General features: G+C 46.3%; 1 protein-coding gene across 2 annotated transcripts in view; it reads left to right on the top strand.

Annotated features, from left to right (window-relative positions):
* Positions 1-22,244, top strand: part of TPP2 (tripeptidyl peptidase 2) — a 329,315-nt gene that overhangs the window by 168,837 nt on the left and 138,234 nt on the right. For both annotated transcript variants that reach the window (XM_063953225.1, XM_063953224.1), the window contains exons 13-15: positions 5,445-5,613; positions 7,100-7,257; positions 7,976-8,052. In XM_063953225.1, the coding sequence (XP_063809295.1) occupies positions 5,445-5,613; positions 7,100-7,257; positions 7,976-8,052 (404 nt within the window). The remainder of the gene's footprint in view (positions 1-5,444; positions 5,614-7,099; positions 7,258-7,975; positions 8,053-22,244) is intronic.

Below are 22,244 nucleotides of genomic sequence, written 5' to 3'. Positions count from 1 at the left end.
ACGCCCGTTACCTCAGGTCGATACGGACACTGACTCCAGTGTCGACGGTGAGGAAACAAACGTATTTTCCAGTAGGGCCACACGTTACATGATCACGGCAATGAAGGAGGTTTTGAACATTTCTGATACTACAAGTACCACAAAAAAGGGTATTATGTGGGGTGTGAAAAAACTACCCGTAGTTTTTCCTGAATCAGATGAATTAAATGAGGTGTGTGATGAAGCGTGGGTTTCCCCCGATAAAAAACTGCTAATTTCTAAAAAATTATTGGCATTATACCCTTTCCCGCCAGAGGTTAGGGCGCGTTGGGAAACACCCCCTAGAGTGGATAAGGCGCTCACACGCTTATCAAAACAAGTGGCGTTACCGTCTCCTGATACGGTCGCCCTCAAGGAACCAGCTGATAGGAAGCTGGAAAATATCCTAAAAAGTATATACACACATACTGGTATTATACTGCGACCAGCAATCGCCTCAGCCTGGATGTGCAGTGCTGGGGTGGCTTGGTCGGATTCCCTGACTGAAAATATTGATACCCTGGACAGGGACAATATATTATTGACTATAGAGCATTTAAAGGATGCATTTCTATATATGCGTGATGCACAGAGGGATATTTGCACTGTGGCATCAAGAGTAAGTGCGATGTCCATTTCTGCCAGAAGAGGGTTATGGACGCGCAGTGGTCAGGTGATGCGGATTCCAAACGGCATATGGAAGTATTGCCGTATAAAGGGGAGGAGTTATTTGGGGTCGGTCTATCGGACCTGGTGGCCACGGCAACGGCTGGGAAATCCACCTTTTTACCCCAAGTCACCTCACAGCAGAAAAAGATACCGTCTTTTCAGGCTCAGTCCTTTCGTCCCCATAAGGGCAAGCGGGCAAAAGGCCACTCATATCTGCCCCGGGGCAGAGGAAGGGGAAAAAGACTGCAGCAGACAGCCTCTTCCCACAAACAGAAGCCCTCCCCCGCTTCTGCCAAGTCCTCAGCATGACGCTGGGGCCTTACAAGCGGACTCAGGCACGGTGGGGGCCCGTCTCAAGAATTTCAGCGCGCAGTGGGCTCACTCGCAAGTGGACCCCTGGATCCTGCAGGTAGTATCTCAGGGGTACAAATTGGAATTCGAGACGTCTCCCCCTCGCCGGTTCCTGAAGTCTGCTTTACCAACGTCTCCCCCCGACAGGGAGGCGGTATTGGAAGCCATTCACAAGCTGTATTCCCAGCAAGTGATAATCAAGGTACCCCTCCTACAACAGGGAAAGGGGTATTATTCCACGCTGTTTGTGGTACCGAAGCCGGACAGCTCGGTGAGACCCATTTTAAATCTGAAATCCTTGAACACTTACATAAAAAGGTTCAAGTTCAAGATGGAGTCACTCAGAGCAGTGATAGCGAACCTGGAAGAAGGGGACTATATGGTGTCTCTGGACATCAAGGATGCTTACCTCCATGTCCCAATTTGCCCTTCTCACCAAGGGTACCTCAGGTTTGTGGTACAGAACTGTCACTATCAGTTTCAGACGCTGCCGTTTGGATTGTCCACGGCACCCCGGGTCTTTACCAAGGTAATGGCCGAAATGATGATTCTTCTTCGAAGAAAAGGCGTCTTAATTATCCCTTACTTGGACGATCTCCTGATAAGGGCAAGGTCCAGGGAACAGTTAGAGGTCGGAGTAGCACTATCTCAAGTAGTACTACGACAGCACGGATGGATTCTAAATATTCCAAAATCGCAGCTGATTCCGACGACACGTCTGCTGTTCCTAGGAATGATTCTGGACACAGTACAGAAAAAGGTGTTTCTCCCGGAAGAGAAAGCCAGGGAGTTATCCGACCTAGTCAGGAACCTCCTAAGACCAGGCCAAGTGTCAGTACATCAATGCACAAGGGTCCTGGGAAAGATGGTGGCTTCTTACGAAGCGATTCCATTCGGCAGATTCCACGCAAGAACTTTTCAGTGGGATCTGCTGGACAAATGGTCCGGATCGCATCTTCAAATGCATCAGCGGATAACCCTGTCTCCAAGGACAAGGGTGTCTCTCCTGTGGTGGTTACATAGTGCTCATCTCCTAGAGGGCCGCAGATTCGGCATTCAGGATTGGGTCCTGGTGACCACGGATGCCCGCCAGAGGGGCTGGGGAGCAGTCACACAGGGAAGAAATTTCCAGGGCTTGTGGTCAAGCATGGAAACGTCACTTCACATAAATATCCTGGAACTCAGGGCCATTTACAATGCCCTAAGTCAGGCAAGACCTCTGCTTCAGGGTCAGCCGGTGTTGATCCAGTCGGACAACATCACGGCAGTCGCCCACGTAAACAGACAGGGCGGCACGAGAAGCAGGAGGACAATGACGGAAGTGGCAAGGATTCTTCGCTGGGCGGAAAATCATGTGATAGCACTGTCAGCAGTGTTCATTCCGGGAGTGGACAACTGGGAAGCAGACTTCCTCAGCAGACACGATCTTCACCCGGGGGAGTGGGGACTTCACCCAGAAGTCTTCCACATGATTGTGAACCGTTGGGAAAAACCAAAGGTGGACATGATGGCGTCCCGCCTCAACAAAAACTGGACAGATATTGCGCCAGGTCAAGGGACCCTCAGGCAATAGCTGTGGACGCTCTGGTAACACCGTGGGTGTACCAGTCAGTGTATGTGTTCCCTCCTCTTCCTCTCATACCAAAAGTACTGAGAATCATAAGAAGGAGAGGAGTAAAGACTATACTCGTGGCTCCGGATTGGCCAAGAAGGACTTGGTACCCGGAAATTCAAGAGATGCTCACGGAAGACCCGTGGCCTCTACCTCTAAGAAAGGACCTGCTCCAGCAGGGACCATGTCTGTTCCAAGACTTACCGCGGCTGCGTTTGACGGCATGGCGGTTGAACGCCGGATCCTGAAGGAAAAAGGCATTCCGGATGAAGTCATCCCTACCCTGATCAAAGCCAGGAAGGATGTGACCGTACAACATTATCACCGTATTTGGCGAAAATATGTTGCGTGGTGCGAGGCCAGGAAGGCCCCTACAGAGGAATTTCAACTAGGGCGATTCCTACATTTCCTGCAAACAGGACTGTCTATGGGCCTAAAATTAGGGTCCATTAAGGTTCAAATTTCGGCCCTGTCAATATTCTTCCAAAAAGAACTAGCTTCTGTTCCTGAAGTTCAGACGTTTGTCAAGGGAGTACTGCATATACAGCCTCCTTTTGTGCCTCCAGTGGCACCTTGGGATCTCAATGTAGTTTTGGGGTTCCTAAAATCACATTGGTTTGAACCACTCACCACTGTGGACTTAAAATATCTCACATGGAAAGCGGTAATGCTGTTAGCCCTGGCTTCAGCCAGGCGTGTTTCAGAATTGGCGGCTTTATCCTATAAAAGCCCTTACCTAATTTTTCATACGGACAGGGCAGAATTGAGGACTCGTCCTCAATTTCTCCCTAAGGTGGTTTCAGCATTTCACTTAAACCAGCCTATTGTGGTGCCTGCGGCTACTAGGGACTTGGAGGATTCCAAGTTACTGGACGTAGTCAGGGCCCTGAAAATATGTTTCCAGGACGGCTGGAGTCAGAAAATCTGACTCGCTGTTTATCCTGTATGCACCCAACAAGCTGGGTGCTCCTGCTTCTAAGCAGACTATTGCTCGTTGGATTTGTAGTACAATTCAGCTTGCACATTCTGTGGCAGGCCTGCCACAGCCAAAATCTGTAAAAGCCCATTCCACAGGGAAGGTGGGCTCATCTTGGGCGGCTGCCCGAGGGGTCTCGGCTTTACAACTTTGCCGAGCAGCTACTTGGTCAGGGGCAAACACGTTTGCTAAATTCTACAAATTTGATACCCTGGCTGAGGAGGACCTGGAGTTCTCTCATTCGGTGCTGCAGAGTCATCCGCACTCTCCCGCCCGTTTGGGAGCTTTGGTATAATCCCCATGGTCCTTTCGGAGTCCCCAGCATCCACTAGGACGTTAGAGAAAATAAGAATTTACTTACCGATAATTCTATTTCTCATAGTCCGTAGTGGATGCTGGGGGCCCATCCCAAGTGCGGATTGTCTGCATTACTTGTACATAGTTATTGTTACAAAAATCGGGTTATTGTTGTTGTGAGCCATCTTTTCAGAGGCTCCTTCTGTTATCATGCTGTTAACTGGGTTCAGATCACAAGTTGTACGGTGTGATTGGTGTGGCTGGTAAGAGTCTTACCCGGGATTCAAAATCCTTCCTTATTGTGTACGCTCGTCCGGGCACAGTATCCTAACTGAGGCTTGGAGGAAGGTCATAGGGGGAGGAGCCAGTGCACACCAGGTAGTCCTAAAGCTTTTTACTTTTGTGCCCAGTCTCATGCGGAGCCGCTATTCCCCATGGTCCTTTCGGAGTCCCCAGCATCCACTACGGACTATGAGAAATAGAATTATCGGTAAGTAAATTCTTATTTTGTGCTGTATGATGCTCACAAGAAGGGTTGTCCTGCTTCAAAGCAGTCGATTGCCCGTTGAATTAGGCTTACTATTCAACAGGCCTACACTTCGGCGGCCTTGCCTATTCCTCAGTCTGTTTAAGCCCACTCTACCAGGTCTTCTTCCTGGGCGGCTGCCGGTGGTGTCTGATTTACAACTAGGGACGATACCTGGTCAGGAACAAACATGTTTGTCAAGTTCTACAGGTTTAATACCCTGGCTACAGAGAATGTCCAATTTGGACATACGGTGCTGCAGGCGTCTCAGCATGTTCCCACCCCGTTCTGGGAGCTTTGGGACGTCCCCATCGTACGAAGCGTCCCCAGTATCCCTTTATGGATGATAGAAAAAATAGGATTTTAATTACATACCGATAAATCCTTTTCTCATAGTCCATAAAGGGATACTGGGTGCCTACCTCTGTGCTTCGACTGTTCCTGCAAGTTTTTGTTCTTGTATGAATGTTTCCTTCAGCTGTTGCTGTGTCTGGTTTCGCAAGCCGTTTCTAGTCTGTTTGTTCTGCTGTGTGCTGGTTTGTTAATCTCACCACTAGTTGTATCGTCATGTTTCCTCCTCTCAAGTATGTCCATATCCTTCGGGCACAGTTTTCCTAGACTGAGCTGTGAGGGAGGGCATAGAGGGGAGGAGCCAGCGCACCCTGTTTGAAGTGCACCGGCTCCTTTGGATCCCATCTTTACCCCATCGTACTTAGTGTCCCTAGTATACCTTATGGACTACGAGAAAAGGATTTACTGGTTGGTAATTAAAATCCTATTTTCTGTTCTTTCCAAAAATTACTTGAGCTATAAGGTTTTGTTTACTAATCTTGGTGCCATTCTCTTAGAAGAGGTGCAGCTGGAAAATTATTTGCATAATGTAAAATAATTTAGTAACCATTTCTGACGAACAAAATACTTTAATGAAAAGTTTTAAGTCCCGTTTTTATATTAAGGGGCATACTTGTTTTTAATGTATTTCATTAATTTTCTAGGTTGACAAAGCCTATGACTACCTCATGCAGGATGCATCGTTAATAAGTAAGATAGGTTTTACAGTAACAGTTGGATGTGGTCGTGGAATTTACCTCAGGGACCCAGTTCAGGTTGCTGCCCCCTCTGACCACGGTGTGGGCATTGAGCCAATGTTTCCAGAAAACACAGGTGAGCTGAAATCATACTTAAGGGATGACACATTAAGAGATCTTACAGGCACTCCTTGTATAATGTGTTAAATATATACGGTATATATATATATATATATATATATATATATACCGTATATATTTAACACATTATACAAGTAGTATACATACCATACTACTATTGCATATTATATATATATATATATATATATATATATATATATATATATATATATATATAATATGCAATAGTAGTATGGTATGGCGCCACGTGCGTTAATAAAAACACAATATAAGGAGTCACTGTTGACAGATAAAACACTCCTTTAATGTCAGCTAGCCACTAAATACTCAGCATGGGTAAGATGCTGCTTAGGTAAAATATAGATGGGCGAAGGAAGGCTATATTCTAAATGCTGTTGTAAAACAAATTGATAACAGGAGGCAGGGTCATTTTCAGATAAAAAGTATAACAACCATTTTTTTCTAGAAATACATAAAGCTTTTTAAAACTAAAAAACATATGGAGATCCAAAGAAATATGCGGAAAGGTAAAGGGCATAAATAATTCCAATACTTAAAAAAAGAAAAAATAAGACTAAAATATCATCAGATAGACTAAACGCGTTGGGTGTACCTCATTGACTCTCCATATTAAGATAAGCTTGAAGTCTCTTATTCTAATTGATATATTGGCGTCTTAATTTATATTTTAGTCTTGTGGGGGGTTTTTTGTATTGGAATTATTTATGCACTTTACCTTTCCTCATATTTTTGGATCTCCATATGTTTTTTAGTTTTAAACAGCTTTATGTATTTTTAGAATAAAAATTGGTGTTATACTTTTTATCTGAAAATGGCCCTGCCTCCTTTTATAAATTTGTTTTACAACAGCATTTAGAATATAGCTTTCCTATCAAGATAGTCATTTTTAGAAACACCATTGGTCGCTGACATATATATATATATATATATATATATATATATATATATATATATATAGCTCAATGTACACAAACTTTGTTTAATACACAAAGTTATTAAAAATATTATATTAAATGACCTTAAGGCTGTGTGTATAAGGTGTATATGAAACATAAATGAATTGTGTGAATGTAGACACACTTTGTTTAATGCACAAAGTTATTAAAAATATTGGCTAAAATGACCTTCAGGCTGTGTGTGTAAGGTGTAAATGTAACATAAATGCATTCTGTGCTTAGACTTGGGTCCCATCACCTTGATATCTCACTATGGTATGCAATTATTCCAAAATACGGAAAAATCCCATATTCAAAATACCTCTGGTCCCAAGCATTTTGGATAAGGGATACTCAACCTGTGTATATATGTGTATATAGAGATAGAGTTAGAGAGAGAGAGAGAGAGAGAGATATATATATTATTTTTTGTCTCTCTAAACAAATGTATTCTCTTACAATAATTGCCCAGTTTAATGTCTTTTTTTTTTAATTTTTATAAGTGATGGGTTTGCTTTCCCACAGATAACTCTGAACGAATCTCCCTCCAACTTCACTTGGCACTCACCTCAACTGCATCCTGGGTTCAGTATCCCAGTCACTTGGAGCTGATGAACCAGTGTAGGCATATAAATGTCCGTGTGGATCCTCGTGGTCTGCGTGAAGGGGTGCATTATACAGAGGTAGGCCATGTCACATAGCTGTATACATTTTTGCAGTTATCATAAACAAGATTATTTTTTCACAGCCTTGTGTATGTAGAAAAGCTAGTTTGTGAAGGGATGACTTCTTAATAAGGCATATTAACCTATATTGTGTTTCATGGTTTGTGTTGGGGGGGTGGGGGGGGGGGATTTCAAAATGCCTTATCCCAGTTGTTCCCAACTCAGTACTCAAGGCACCGTAACAGTCCAGTTTTAAGGGGCTGTCATTTGGAGTTGGTTAATTTTCATGACATATGCCATTCTATTTGGCTTGGTGACACTTTCCTTTTATGATCCAGGCAGTGCTGAACTCGTACTCTGGTACCTTTTTATCATACTCCTCTGGTTATTAGCGGTGGGGGGGGATTGGCTCCTGATGCATGTGTAAAAGTCCTCTTTCTATTGCCCCCCTGCTTCTCTGTCTTCAACCAGTCGTTGATATGTATTACAGTATAATATCATGCTGCTTATCTCCAGCCCACACCTTATGTCTTGAGTGCTCGGTTTTACTCTTTATCAAGCAGGGGCCATCTTTTCCTATTTGTATTTTGTTTTTATCTACAGTATATGTGACATCTAGGTACTTCTTACAAACTATACAGTGCTGATTAGAATATAATGATGGGTAATATGTGTTCTTGAATTTTTAAATCTTTTGTTATTAATGTTAAGATACTATTGTTGATGTTTTTTTCAGATTTGTGGATATGATGTATCTGCTCCTAATTCTGGTCCATTATTCAGAGTTCCTGTAACCGTTATTATTCCATTAAGGTGGGTGACAATTGTATATTCATATGTATATTTCTTGCAATTTGATATATTTGTTACAGCTGTTTCTTTTCCTTTCAAGCTTGTTTTAATAATGAATATATTTGTGACAATCATTACAGCAGCTTGAAGGCAAACCATGTTAACGTCCGCTTAACCACACATCTATGTAATGAGCTTGGTTTACCATTTTGAAATCCAGAGTCCAATGAGAATTTGTATTGAATCATATCTGTAGTACGCTTTGAAACATTATGGATTACATTACAACACTGTTTATGCACAATAACCTTTTACTGGTGGCTGGGCAAAGTAGGAACGTCTTTAGATAAACTGTTACTTGGGTGGGGATGCAAAGGACTACGTTTTTCTCTATCGTCCTAAGTGGATGCTGGGGTTCCTGAAAGGACCATGGGGAATAGCGGCTCCGCAGGAGACAGGGCACAAAAGTAAAGCTTTTACAGGTCAGGTGGTGTGTACTGGCTCCTCCCCCTATGACCCTCCTCCAGACTCCAGTTAGATTTTTGTGCCCGGCCGAGAAGGGTGCAATTCTAGGTGGCTCTCATAAAGAGCTGCTTAGAGAGTTTAGCTTAGGTTTTTTATTTTACAGTGATTCCTGCTGGCAACAGGATCACTGCAACGAGGGACAGAGGGGAGAAGAAGTGAACTCACCTGCGTGCAGGATGGATTGGCTTCTTGGCTACTGGACATGAAGCTCCAGAGGGACGATCACAGGTACAGCCTGGATGGTCACCGGAGCCACGCCGCCGGCCCCCTCACAGATGCTGAAGCAAGAAGAGGTCCAGAATCGGCGGCTGAAGACTCCTGCAGTCTTCTTAAGGTAGCGCACAGCACTGCAGCTGTGCGCCATTTTCCTCTCAGCACACTTCACACGGCAGTCACTGAGGGTGCAGGGCGCTGGGGGGGGGGGCGCCCTGGGAGGCAAATGAAGACCTTTAAAAAGGCTAAAAATACCTCACATATAGCCCCAGAGGCTATATGGAGATATTTACCCCTGCCTAAATGTACTAAATAGCGGGAGACGAGCCCGCCGAAAAAGGGGCGGGGCCTATCTCCTCAGCACACGGCGCCATTTTCTGTCACAGCTCCGCTGGTCAGGAAGGCTCCCAGGTCTCTCCCCTGCACTGCACTACAGAAACAGGGTATAACAGAGAGGGGGGGCAAAATAAATGGCAATATATTAATATAAAAGCAGCTATAAGGGAGCACTTAATCATAAGGCTATCCCTGTCATATATAGCGCTTTTTGGTGTGTGCTGGCAGACTCTCCCTCTGTCTCCCCAAAGGGCTAGTGGGTCCTGTCTTCGTATAGAGCATTCCCTGTGTGTCTGCTGTGTGTCGGTACGTGTGTGTCGACATGTATGAGGACGTTATTGGTGTGGAGGCGGAGCAATTGGCAAATATGAGGATGTCACCTCCTAGGGGGTCGACACCAGAATGGATGCCTTTATTTGTGGAATTACGGGATAGCGTCAACTCGCTTAAGCAGTCGTTTGCCGACATGAGGCGGCCGGACACTCAATTAGTGCCTGTCCAGGCGCCTCAAACACCGTCAGGGGCTGTAAAACGCCCCTTGCCTCAGTCGGTCGACACAGACCCAGACACAGGCACTGATTCCGGTGGTGAAGGTGACGAATCAACCGTATTTTCCAGTAGGGCCACACGTTATATGATTTTGGCAATAAAGGAGATGTTACATTTAGCTGATACTACAGGTACCACTAAACAGGGTATTATGTGGGATGTGAAAAAACTACCAGTAGTTTTTACCGAATCAGAAGAATTAAATGACGTGTGTGATGAAGCGTGGGGTGCCCCGATAAAAAACTGCTAATTTCAAAGAAGTTATTGGCTTTATACCCTTTCCCGCCAGAGGTTAGGGAGCGCTGGGAAACACCTCCTAGGGTGGACAAAGCGCTAACACGCTTATCAAAACAAGTGGCGTTACCCTCTCCTGAGACGGCCGCACTTAAAGATCCATCAGATAGATGGAAAATATCCAAAAAGGTATATACACACATGCAGGTGTTATACTACGACCAGCTATTGCGACTGCCTGGATGTGCAGTGCTGGGGTAGTTTGGTCAGAGTCCCTGATCGAAAATATTGATACCCTGGACAGGGACAATATTTTACTGTCGTTAGAACAAATAAAGGATGCATTTCTTTATATGCGTGATGCACAGAGAGATATCTGCACACTGGCATCACGGGTAAGTGCTATGTCCATTTCGGCCAGAAGAGCTTTATGGACACGACAGTGGACAGGCGATGCGTAGAGGAGTTATTTGGGGTCGGTCTATCGGATTTGGTGGCCACGGCTACGGCCGGGAAATCCACCTTTCTACCTCAAGTCACTCCCCAACAGAAAAAGGCACCGACCTTTCCACCGCAGCCCTTTCGTTCCTTTAAAAATAAGAGAGCAAAGGGCTATTCAGATCTGCCACGAGGCAGAGGACGAGGGAAGAGACAGCAACAGGCAGCTCCTTCCCAGGAACAGAAGCCCTCCCCGGCTTCTACAAAAGCCTCAGCATGACGCTGGGGCTTCGCAAGCGGACTCGGGGGCGGTAGGCGGTCGTCTCAAGAATTACAGCGCGCAGTGGGCTCACTCGCAGGTAAATCCCTGGATCCTGCAGATAATATCTCAAGGGTACAGGTTGAAATTAGAGACAGAGCCACCTCGCCGTTTCCTGAAGTCTGCTTTACCAACGTCCCCCTCAGAAAGGGAGACGGTTTTGGAAGCCATTCACAAGCTGTATTCTCAGCAGGTGATAGTCAAGGTACCTCTTCTACAACAAGGGAAGGGGTATTATTCCACTCTTTGTGTGGTACCGAAGCCGGATGGCTCGGTAAGGCCTATTCTAAATCTGAAGTCCTTGAACCTGTACATAAAGAAGTTCAAGTTCAAGATGGAGTCACTCAGAGCAGTGATAGCGAACCTGGAAGAAGGGGACTTTATGGTATCCTTGGACATCAAGGATGCGTATCTCCACGTTCCAATTACCCCTCACACCAGGGGTACCTCAGGTTCGTTGTACAAAACTGTCACTATCAGTTTCAGACGCTGCCGTTTGGTTTGTCCACGGCACCTCGGGTCTTTACAAAGGTAATGGCCGAGATAATATTTCTTCTTCGAAGAAAAGGCGTATTAATTATCCCATACTTGGACGATCTCCTAATAAGGGCAAAGTCCAGAGAACAGCTAGAGATGGGTTTAGCACTATCTCAAGAGGTGCTAAAGCAGCACGGATGGATTCTGAATATTCCAAAATCCCAATTAATGCCAACAACTCGTCTGCTGTTCCTGGGGATGATTCTGGACACAGTTCAGAAAAAGGTTTTTCTTCCCGAAGAAAAAGCCAAGGAGTTATCTGACCGGGTCAGGAACCTCCTAAAACCAGGAAAGGTGTCTGTACATCAATGCACAAGAGTCCTGGGAAAAAATGGTAGCTTCTTACGAAGCAATCCCTTTCGGCAGATTCCATGCAAAGGGATCTGTTGGACAAATGGTCAGGGTCGCATCTTCAGATGCACCTGCGGATAACCCTGTCGCCGAGGACAAGGGTATCCCTTCTGTGGTGGTTGCAGGAGGCTCATCTATGGAGGGCCGCAGATTCGGCATGCAGGATCGGATCCTGGTGACCACGGATGCCAGCCTGAGAGGCTGGGGAACAGTCACACAGGGAAGAAATTTCCAGGGAGTGTGGTCGAGCTTGAAAAAGTCTCTTCACATAAGCATTCTGGAACTAAGAGCAATCTACAATGCTCTAAGCCAGGTGGAACCTCTGCTTCAAGGAAGACCGGTGTTGATCCAGTCGGACAACATCACGGCAGTCGCCCATGTAAACAGACAGGGCGGCACAAGAAGCAGGAGGGCAATGGCAGAAGCTGCCAGGATCCTTCGCTGGGCGGAGAATCACGTGATAGCACGGTCAGCAGTATTCATCCCGGGCGTGGACAACTGGGAAGCAGACTTCCTCAGCAGACACGACCTTCACCCGGGAGAGTGGGGACTTCATCCAGAAGTTTCCCACATGCTATTAAACTGTTGGGTAAAACCAATGGTGGACATGATGGCGTCTCGCCTCAACAAAACACTGGACAGGTATTGCGCCAGGTCAAGAGATCCGCAGGCAATAGCTGTGGACGCGCTGGTAACACCTTGGGTGTACCAGTCGGTATATGTGTTTCCTCCTCTGCCTCTCATACCAAAGGTATTGAGGATTATACGGCAAAGAGGAGTAAGACTAGTGGATCCGGATTGGCCAAGAAGGACTTGGTACCCGGAACTTCAAGAGATGGTCACGGACGATCCGTGGCCTCTACTTCTGAGAAGGGACCTGCTTCAGCAGGGTCCTTGTCTTTTTCAAGACTTACCGCGGCTGCGTTTGACGGCATGGCGTTGAATGCCAGATCCTAAAAGGAAAAGGCATTCCAGAAGAAGTCATTCCTACCTTGATAAAGGCAAGGAAGGAAGTCACCGCGAAGCATTATCGCCGTATTTGGCGAAAATATGTTGCGTGGTGCGAGCAGCGGAGTGCTCCGATGGAGGAATTTCAACTGAGTCGTTTTCCTACATTTCCTGCAATCAGGATTGTCTATGGGTCTCAAATTGGGATCTATTAAGGTTCAAATTTCGGCCCTATCAATATTCTTCCAAAAAGAATTGGCCTCAGTCCCTGAGGTCCAGATTTTTATCAAAGGAGTACTGCATATACAGCCTCCTGTGGTGCCTAAGGTGGCACCGTGGGATCTAAATGTAGTTTTAGATTTCCTCAAATCCAATTGGTTTGAACCACTAAAGAATGTGGATTTGAAATATCTCACATGGAAAGTGACTATGTTACTGGCCCTGGCTTCGGCCGGGAGAGTATCTGAACTGGCGGCTTTGTTTTATAAAAGCCCTTATTTAATTTTCCATTCGACATAGGGCAGAGCTGCGGACGCGTCCGCATTTTCTCCCTAAGGTGGTATCAGCGTTTCACCTGAACCAGCCTATTGTAGTGCCTGCGGCTACAGACGACTTGAAGGACTCCAAGTTGTTGGACGTTGTCAGAGCCTTAAAAATATACATTTAAAGGACGGCTGGAGTCAGAAAATCTGACTCGCTGTTTATACTGTATGCACCCAACAAGTTGGGTGCACCTGCTTCTAAGCAGTCGATTGCTCGTTGGATTTGTAACAAAATTCAACTTGTACATTCTGTGGCAGGCCTGCCACAGCCTAAATCTGTTAAGGCCCATTCCGCAAGGAAGGTGGGCTCATCTTGGGCGGCTGCCCGAGGGGTCTCGGCATTACAACTCTGCCGAGCAGCTACGTGGTCAGGGGAGAACACGTTTGTAAATTTTTACAAATTTGATACCCTGGCAAAGGAGGACCTGGAGTTCTCTCATTCGGTGCTGCAGAGTCATCCGCACTCTCCCGCCCGTTTGGGAGCTTTGGTATAATCCCCATGGTCCTTTCAGGAACCCCAGCATCCACTTAGGACGATAGAGAAAATAAGAATTTACTTACCGATAATTCTATTTCTCGGAGTCCGTAGTGGATGCTGGGCGCCCATCCCAAGTGCGGATTATCTGCAATACTTGTACATAGTTATTGTTAACTAATTCGGGTTATTGTTTAGGAAGCCATCTTTCAGAGGCTCCTCTGTTATCATACTGTTAACTGGGTTTAGATCACAAGTTGTACGGTGTGATTGGTGTGGCTGGTATGAGTCTTACCCGGGATTCAAAATCCTCCCTTATTGTGTACGCTCGTCCGGGCACAGTACCTAACTGGAGTCTGGAGGAGGGTCATAGGGGGAGGAGCCAGTACACACCACCTGACCTGTAAAAGCTTTACTTTTGTGCCCTGTCTCCTGCGGAGCCGCTATTCCCCATGGTCCTTTCAGGAACCCCAGCATCCACTACGGACTCCGAGAAATAGAATTATCGGTTAGTAAATTCTTATTTTCTATATTGTCACTAATAGCGCAGTGTGTGTGTATAATATATACAGATGTATTCTCATCTTTGCAGCAGTCACTCCAAACAGTATCTCTTGGCATGCCATGGTCCCGTGAGACTGTTAGCATGAGGTGTCTTTGCGAAAAATGCATTTAAGTTTCCAAGTGATGCAACTAGGACGCACCAGGAGACTGTGCTGAATAATTAGCAGTGTCTCCTGGTACAGCCTAGTACACCGCGTTTCTACTAAGATGCAATTTCGCCACAGGACCTGTCAGCTCACTTGCACCATGCATCTCCCACTGCATGGCGTATTGAGGCTCTGAGGTATATTTCTTAAAGTGCTGGTTTACAAAATAAGCAACCTATCAGATTCTACTTATCATTTATCTATCAGATTCTTCAAGATAAATTCTGATTGGTTCTATGGGAAACATCTCCACTTTTGTAAACCCACACTATAGTAAATATTCACCTAGATGTATGAGGACACATCTGTATGATGAGCTCTAGATATATATCTGTGTATAAATACATAAACTAGAATTTTTATAAATGGCAAACTGCTAAAATGATACAAGTAAGATAGATATACTTGGAGACGTGGACACATATGTTGGTATGCTGAAACAATGCTGCATTCTTCTTGAAAAGTGCTGAAATTAAAATCTATTGTCTCATGTATACCTGTATTCCTTTAGTATATCACAGAGTAAAACAAAGAAACTGAAAAGTTAAATAAATACGTGTTCTCCATAGATATTCTAAAATGCCCTAGTCGGATTTGTTGGTACCCCTTACTAAAGATAATAAATGGATTAGAATGATATTTCAGACTACTTTCTTTCTTGAATTAGCATCTCATCATTCAGCTTATTTAGATGGGGAAAAGAACTCTCTGCTCTTTGGTATCTTTGTGTGACCACACTGAACGTGGACAAGAGAAAGCAGAGAAGAGAGTTGTCTGATGAGATCATATTTGTTTTTTATAAACAACCATGTTAAAGGTAAAGGCTAGAAGACCATCTCCAAGCAGCTTGATGCTGCAAATATTAAGAAGTTTAAAGTTCATGGCACTGTGGCTAACCTCCCTGTATGCTGCTGCAAAAATTCAACCCCGCATTAAACAGAAAGATCGTGGGAATGGTTGAAAAAGAGCCAAGGAAAACTTCCAAAGAGATACAAGCTTAACTGCAAGCTCAATCTAACGCTTTTTGAACAACAGTGGGTTCAAGCCACAATGCTTCTGGTAGAATGTTCTTTGGACAGATGAGTCAATACTTTCATCTCTATATACACAGATGGGGAAAAAAATTAAGCATTCAAAGAAGAGAGCACCATACCTACTGTGAAACATGGATAAGGCTTGGTTATGTTTTTAGGCTTCTTTGCTGCGTCTGGCTCAGGGTGTCTTAAATTTCTGCATGGCACAATGAAATATCAAAGGCATTTTGGAGCAAAATATACTTCTCAGAGCCAGAAAGCTTTTGTCTCAGTTGTATGTCGTGGGTCAAGAACAAAACATTGGATTATTCAGAAGTTGGCTCATATGAGCTCTGCTCTTAATCGTACTGAACGTACAGTATATGGAAAGAGCAGAATCATACAGTCTGGAGAAGGCACCCACCAAACCTGAGGCAGCGGCAGCAGTTTGCTAAGGAAGAGTGTTCCTGTTGACCAAAATAGATGTCTCATTGAGATCTCCAGAAATAATTTGATTGCAGTGATTGCCTCTAAAGATTGTGCAACAAAATATGTTAAGGGCCCATCTTTCTGCAGTGGGGTACACTGCTATTCCACAGGGAATAACATCGGGGTTGGATCTTGATCAGAGGCACCAACAGGCTAAAGCTTTGACTGTTCCCAGGATGAACTGCACAGCCTCCTCTATAGCCCCGCCTCCAGGCACTGGAGCTTAGTTTGTAAGTTGGTGCCTGCAGTTCATGTTACTAACAGATGGGGCTGTGCTAGGCAACCATGAAAAGAGCGTTTTAGAAGACTTCAAGGGCCGCAGCACTTTCTATGTCTTTATGACATGCTGTGCTGCGGCTCCATCACCTCCCTCAGCGGCGCTGCATACTCCCGCGGCCTGGTTCCCGGGTACTTGCAGCGGAGACGCACAGGTTTTTCAGGCACACCACCGCTGCCATTCACCAGGATCGCGTGGCCGCACTAAAGGGGGGAGGTAAGGTAAATCGCGAACCGGTTGCGGTCCCAGGAGACTGACCACGCCACAGGGACCCCACTATATCCACCAGGGCAAGGAGCACAGGTCAGATTTATTGAAATCCGTTTGCAAAAGCCTCCAAAGTACCCAGTGGTGAAGTCCAGCAGAGGGGATAAGGCGCTGACCTCTAGCCCCTCCCCCAGCTCCGGCCGCCATCTACTGCTGGTGTTCCCGCCCTGGAGCTACATATTTCTCTCTCTCTCTCTCTCTCTCTCTCTCTCTCTCTCTCTCTCTCTCTCTCTCTCTCTCTCTCTCTCTCTCTCTCTCTCTCTCTCTCTCTCTCTCTCTCTCTCTCGAGGTTTTGGCGCCATTACATAGCTGGGCTGATCTCCGGGACTGCTGGGCACTGTTTCTATAAGTCCACCTTTATAATCAGCGCTGTGCATTTACAGACACTTAAGTATTCTGCATGTCATTTTAGACAGTGTTAGTTAAGAACAAGTGTACTGCTATCTGAATATTTAGTACAAGTATTCTGTGATATACATCCAGTGTTTACTGTGCATTGTTAAATCTGTATACATACATACCTATATGTAATTACAAGTCCAGTGCAGTTTTATTGTTTATATGTGATAATTCCTGCATTGTACCTGTGAGTGTGGCTGTAGCTGCTGTGTGGATTCCACTCTTGTGTATCACACATTTGCTATTACTATATTCTGTACCCTGGGGAACTAGGTGCGTCAGGGTCTCGTATAATATATAGTGCTACACAGGGTATACTGTTTGTATTTCTCACTGTGTTTTTCAGTCACCCCACACCACTTAAATCCTCTGTTTGTGCTCTTTATTTACTGTAACAAAACACGGGATAATTTTTGTTTGTTTGTTTTTGTCTGGCTATATTGTACGTTATATTGTATATTATTACGTCTTAATGCTATATCTCACATGATGTCTGCTACATGTCTGCTGATGTCTGCTGTCGTCACGAATTTACCAGTGAGGGAGTGTTAGCTGCTGGTTCAAGTGCTGGGGGTCATATATCTCCCAGTCCATCTGTGGCACCTGTGGTCAATCGGGACCCACCTTGGGCAGCTTTTTCAAATATGCTGACTACGCTTGTAACACGTCTCATGCCCCCTGTGGGGCCTCCTGTGCTATTACAGCCACATATTGTCCCTGTAGTTAATCCGCCATGGGCGGATACTTTGTCTACCCAGTTATAGCAATTAAATCAGACTTTGGTTAGACAAAAGTCCACCCCACGTCCCTCTGGGGCCAAGGTGTGCTCTAAGCGAGCCATTTCTTCCTCACAATCCACTAATATTTCGGATAATTCTTCCGATGAAGATGGGGAATATACTGATCCGTCCGATACTGATACAGTTGCTTCTGATGATGAATCTGCAACCCAGGTTGATGTTCCTGACCTTGTGGAGGCTATCAAGCTGATTCTCCAAATTGATGATGACATCTAAGAAACCTGATGAGTTTAAACGTCAGAAGGTTGCTAAAGTAGTTTTACCACATTCTGACATTTTAATTGACATACGTCAGGAATCCTGATCATCTCCAGGAAAGAAGTTTTCCCGGTCTAAAAAGATGCTAGCTCGTTATCCTATCCCTGCGGAGTTAAGTAACAAGTGGTAAACTCCACCGCCGGTGGACGCTCATGTCGCCCGTCTTGTGGTGTCATCTACTCTGCCTGTCACCTCACTGAAGGAACCGACAGATGAGCGTGTGTAGGGATGCCTGAAGTCTATTTACACTCTTACCGGTGCTGAACATAGACACACTATGGCTGCCTCTTGGGCGGCAAAAGGAATTGAAGCATGGGTTCAGGCAATGGAGTATGAGCTACCTCCAGGATTTTTCTGACACTGCCAGACAATATCTGTCGTATATTACCACAGCCTCTCACTATATTCAGGAGGTGGCCTCTGAAGCAGGGGTATGGTGGCCAAGGCGTCTACTAAGTCTATCCTGGTCCACCGGATTCTGTGGTTGCGGTCCTGGAAAGTGGACCTGGACTCTAAAAAGACCCTTTTAAGGATAACATCCTGTTTGGGGAGGATCGAAATAAGATTGTGACTGACTTGGCGACGGCCACGACTGCATTTCTCCCAAGTACTAATCCTTCTGCTCAGAAGGCTAAGAGTATCACTTTTCGTTCCTTTCTACCTCCAAGTAAAGCAAAAAGTCAGGCGTACCCGAGACAGGCTCGTACTTCCAAAACCACTAAGCCCAAATCTAAACAATCCTGGGCCGCCCGTCAGCCTGCTTCCAAACAAGACCAGCCTTCTGCATGATGGGGGCGGGCCTCCCCCTAGGGGACCCTAGGATGGGAGGCCAACTCCTGCAATTCGCCCAGGCCCGGTTACAGACCACTGCAGACGCCTGGGTGCGGGAAGTTGTCTCTCACGGGTACGCAGTCTCTTTCAAGCGATGTTCCCCTCGCCAGTTCTGTTCAACGGTTATCCCCTCAGATCCGTTGAAAGCACAAGCGCTACACCTGGTTGTACAATCACTCCTGGAAACAGGAGTGGTAGTGCCGATACCGCTGTCCCAGAGAGGCAGTGGATACTATTCAACCCTGTTTCTAGTTCCGGAACCGCATGGGTCTTTCCGGCCTATCCTCAACCTCAAATCATTGAACAAGTTTGTAAGAGTGTCCATATTCCGTATGGAAACTCTGCACTCTATTGTGCTGGCCATGGAACCCGAGGACTATATGGTATCCCTGGACATACAGGATGCTTACCTGCACATACCTATTGCCATTTCGCATCAGCAGTATCTGCGGTTTGCTGTTAGCAACCTTAATTTTCAGTTCCAGGCTCTGCGATTTGGACTGGCCACGACACCTCGGATTTTCACCAAGGTCATGGCCGTGATGACGGCTTTCCTCCGTGGTCAGGGAATCAGGATCCTGCCATATCTGAACGACTTGCTGATTCTAGCAAACTCCCAAGATGTCCTCCTCAGTCAACTGGAGATGTCTGTCTAATTCCTACAAGCCCACGGGTGGCTCATCAATTGGAAGAAGTCCTCGCTGGTCCCTGCTCGGAGCATGGTGCACCTGGGGGCGCTGCTGGACACACACAGCCAAAGACTGTTTCTGTCTCTGGAGAAGGTCCTGAAACTTCAGGAAAAGATCAGATGCTTCCTCTCTCGCCAGAGATTGTCGATACACTCGGCGATGCAAGTACTAGGCCTCATGGTGTCTGCTTTCGACATGGTAGAGTATGCTCAATTTCATTCCCGCCCTCTGCAGAGGTTAATCCTTACCAAATGGGACAGCCTGCCTCATCGGATCAGCTCTCAAATGATCTCCTTGACTCTGGAGGTTCGTCTGTCACTGAGCTGGTGGCTACAGGACCAACAGTTGAGCTGGGGCAGTCCCTTCTAGATCTCCAACTTGGTCCTCCTGACAATGGACGCAAGTCTGCGAGGTTGGGGCGCGGTGTTGGAGCAACACTCTCTCCAGGGTCGGTGGACCAGGGAGGAATCTCTCCTCCCGATTAACATTCTAGAATTGCGGGCAGTGTTCAGTGCATTGACACTGGCCCTGCCTCTGGTACAGAACAGGCCTGTTCAAGTACAGTCGGACAACGCCACCACGGTAGCATACATAAATCATCAAGGCCGCATTCGAAGCCGCATGGCAATGATGGAAGTGTCAAAAATCCTCCAATGGGCGGAACGTCATCTGCCAGCCATATCGGCAGGGTTCATTCCGGGAGTCCTCAACTGGGAAGCGGACTTCCTCAGTTGTAAGGACTTGCACACCGGAGAGTGGAATCTTCATCCCAAAGTCTTTCAACTCCTAGTGGACAAGTGGGGTCTACCAGATGTAGACCTGATGGCATCTCGACACAATCACAAGGTTCCGGTCTTCGGAGCAAGGACAAGGGATCCTCAAGCAGAGTTAATGGACGCACTGGCAATTCGATGGAACTTTCGGCTGCCATACGTGTTCCCTCCAGTGTCACTCCTGCCCAGGGTAATACGGAAGTTCAAGCAAGAAGGAGGAATACTACTTTTAGTTGCTCCAGCGTGGCCCAGACGGCATTGGTTCTCAGACCTGCAGGGTCTCTCGATAGAGCGTCCTCTTCTACTTCCTCAACGCCCAGACCTCCTCATTCAGGGCCCTTGTTTCTACCCAGACCTGGCCAGACTGGCTTTGACGGCGTGGCTCTTGAAGTCGTCAGGACGTTCACGCCGGAGAGTGGAGCCTTCATCCAGAAGTCTTTCAACTCCTAGTGGGCAAGTGGGGCCTACCAGATGTAGACCTGATGGCGTCTCGACACAATCACAAGGTTCCGGTCTTTGTAGCAAGGACAAGGGATCCTCAAGCAGCGTTTCTGGACGCACTGGCAATTCCATGGAACTTTCGGCTGCGGTATGTATTCCTTCCGATGTCACTCCTGCCCAGGGTAATAAGGAAGTTCAAGGAAGAAGGAGTAATACTACTTCTAATCTCTCCGGCGTGGTTGGTTCTCAGACTTGCAGGGTCTCTTGATAGAGCGTCCTTTTCTACTTCTGCAACGCCCAGACCTCCTCGTTCAGGGCCCTTGTGTCTACCAGGATCTGGCCCGACTGGCTTTGACGGCGTGGTTCTTGAAGTTTCAGTTCTGAGGGCCAAAGGATTTTCTGAGGCGGTCATTCAAACTATGTTGAAAACCCATAAACCAGCTTCGGCTCGGATTTATTACAAGGTCTGGAATTCTTACTTCACCTGGTGTGCAGCTAAGAATTATGATACTTATACTTTCAAAACTTCCAGACTGTTGGCTTTTCTTCAACAAGGCCTAGACTTGGGCCTTCGTCTGGCCTTCCTCAAGGTTCATATATCTGCCTTGTCTGTGTGGTTTCAGAGAAAAATTCCTGATGTTCACGCTTTCACTCTGGGTGTTCTACAGATTCAGCCTCCCTATGTCCCTCCTGTGGCTCCATGGGATCTGTCTGTAGTCTTGAATGCCCTGCAAGAGTCTCCATTTGAACCTCTTGATTCTGTGGATCTTAAATACCTTACGCTTAAGGTCGTATTTCTGTTGGCTATTGCCTCTGCAAGGAAGGTGTCGGACTTAGGCGCTTTGTCCTGTCGTCCACCCTTTGAACTCGCCCTGGTTATTTGCCTAAGGTGGTATCCTCTTTTCACCTTTCCAGTAGATTGTGGTTCTGGCAAACACCTCTTCTGGTCTATCTTCCAAAGAAAAATCAATGGATGTGGTACGGGCTCTCTGTGTTTTTGTGGAGAGGACTGCCTCCATCAGGAGCTCAGATTCCCTTTTTGTACTTTTTGGCTTATGCGCAGACTGGGCTCCCAGTTCCTGCTGCTATCAAGGCCCATTCTACTCGGTCGGTTGGACCTTCTTGGGCGGCCCACCGTGGCACGTCTGCAGAACAATTGTGCAAGGCGGCAATGTGGTCCTCAGTGAACACGTTCATTAGATTCTATGCCTTTGATACTTCCACCACCCAGGATGCTTCCTTTTGGACCTCGGGTTCTTGTGCCCGCTACAGTGCGTCCCCTCCCATGAGGAACTGCTTTAGGACATCCCCGATGTTATTCCCTGTGGAATACCAGTGTACCCCGCTGCAGAAAAGGAGATTTATGGTAGACTTACCATTGTCAAATCTCTTTCTGCGAGGTACACTGGATTCCATAGGGCGCCCACCCTGACGCACTTGGCTTCTTTGGGTTTGTGTGGCATTAGCCGCTAGTCCCTTCTCCTGTCGTGAGAATGTGGTTCTATGTGACTAACATCTACCGTCTCTTACCTGCTACTGCATTGGACTGGTTAACAAAACTGAGCTTCAATGCCTGGAGGCGGGGATATAAAAGAGGCGGTGCAGTGCATCCTGGGAACAGTCAAAGCTTTAGCCTGTTGGTGCCTCGGATCAAGATCCAACTCTACACCCCCGATGTTATTCCCTGTGGAATCCAGTGTACCTCGCAGAAAGAGATTTAACAATAAGTCTACCATAAATCTCCTTTTTTAGTCCATGTCTTTTTATTTGTTTTATCTTAAATATTCTGTTGAATCAAT

Source organism: Pseudophryne corroboree, chromosome 2, assembly GCF_028390025.1.
Source record: "Pseudophryne corroboree isolate aPseCor3 chromosome 2, aPseCor3.hap2, whole genome shotgun sequence".
Classification (NCBI taxonomy): Eukaryota; Metazoa; Chordata; class Amphibia; order Anura; family Myobatrachidae; genus Pseudophryne; species Pseudophryne corroboree.
This window is presented reverse-complemented; position numbering and strand designations above follow the sequence as displayed.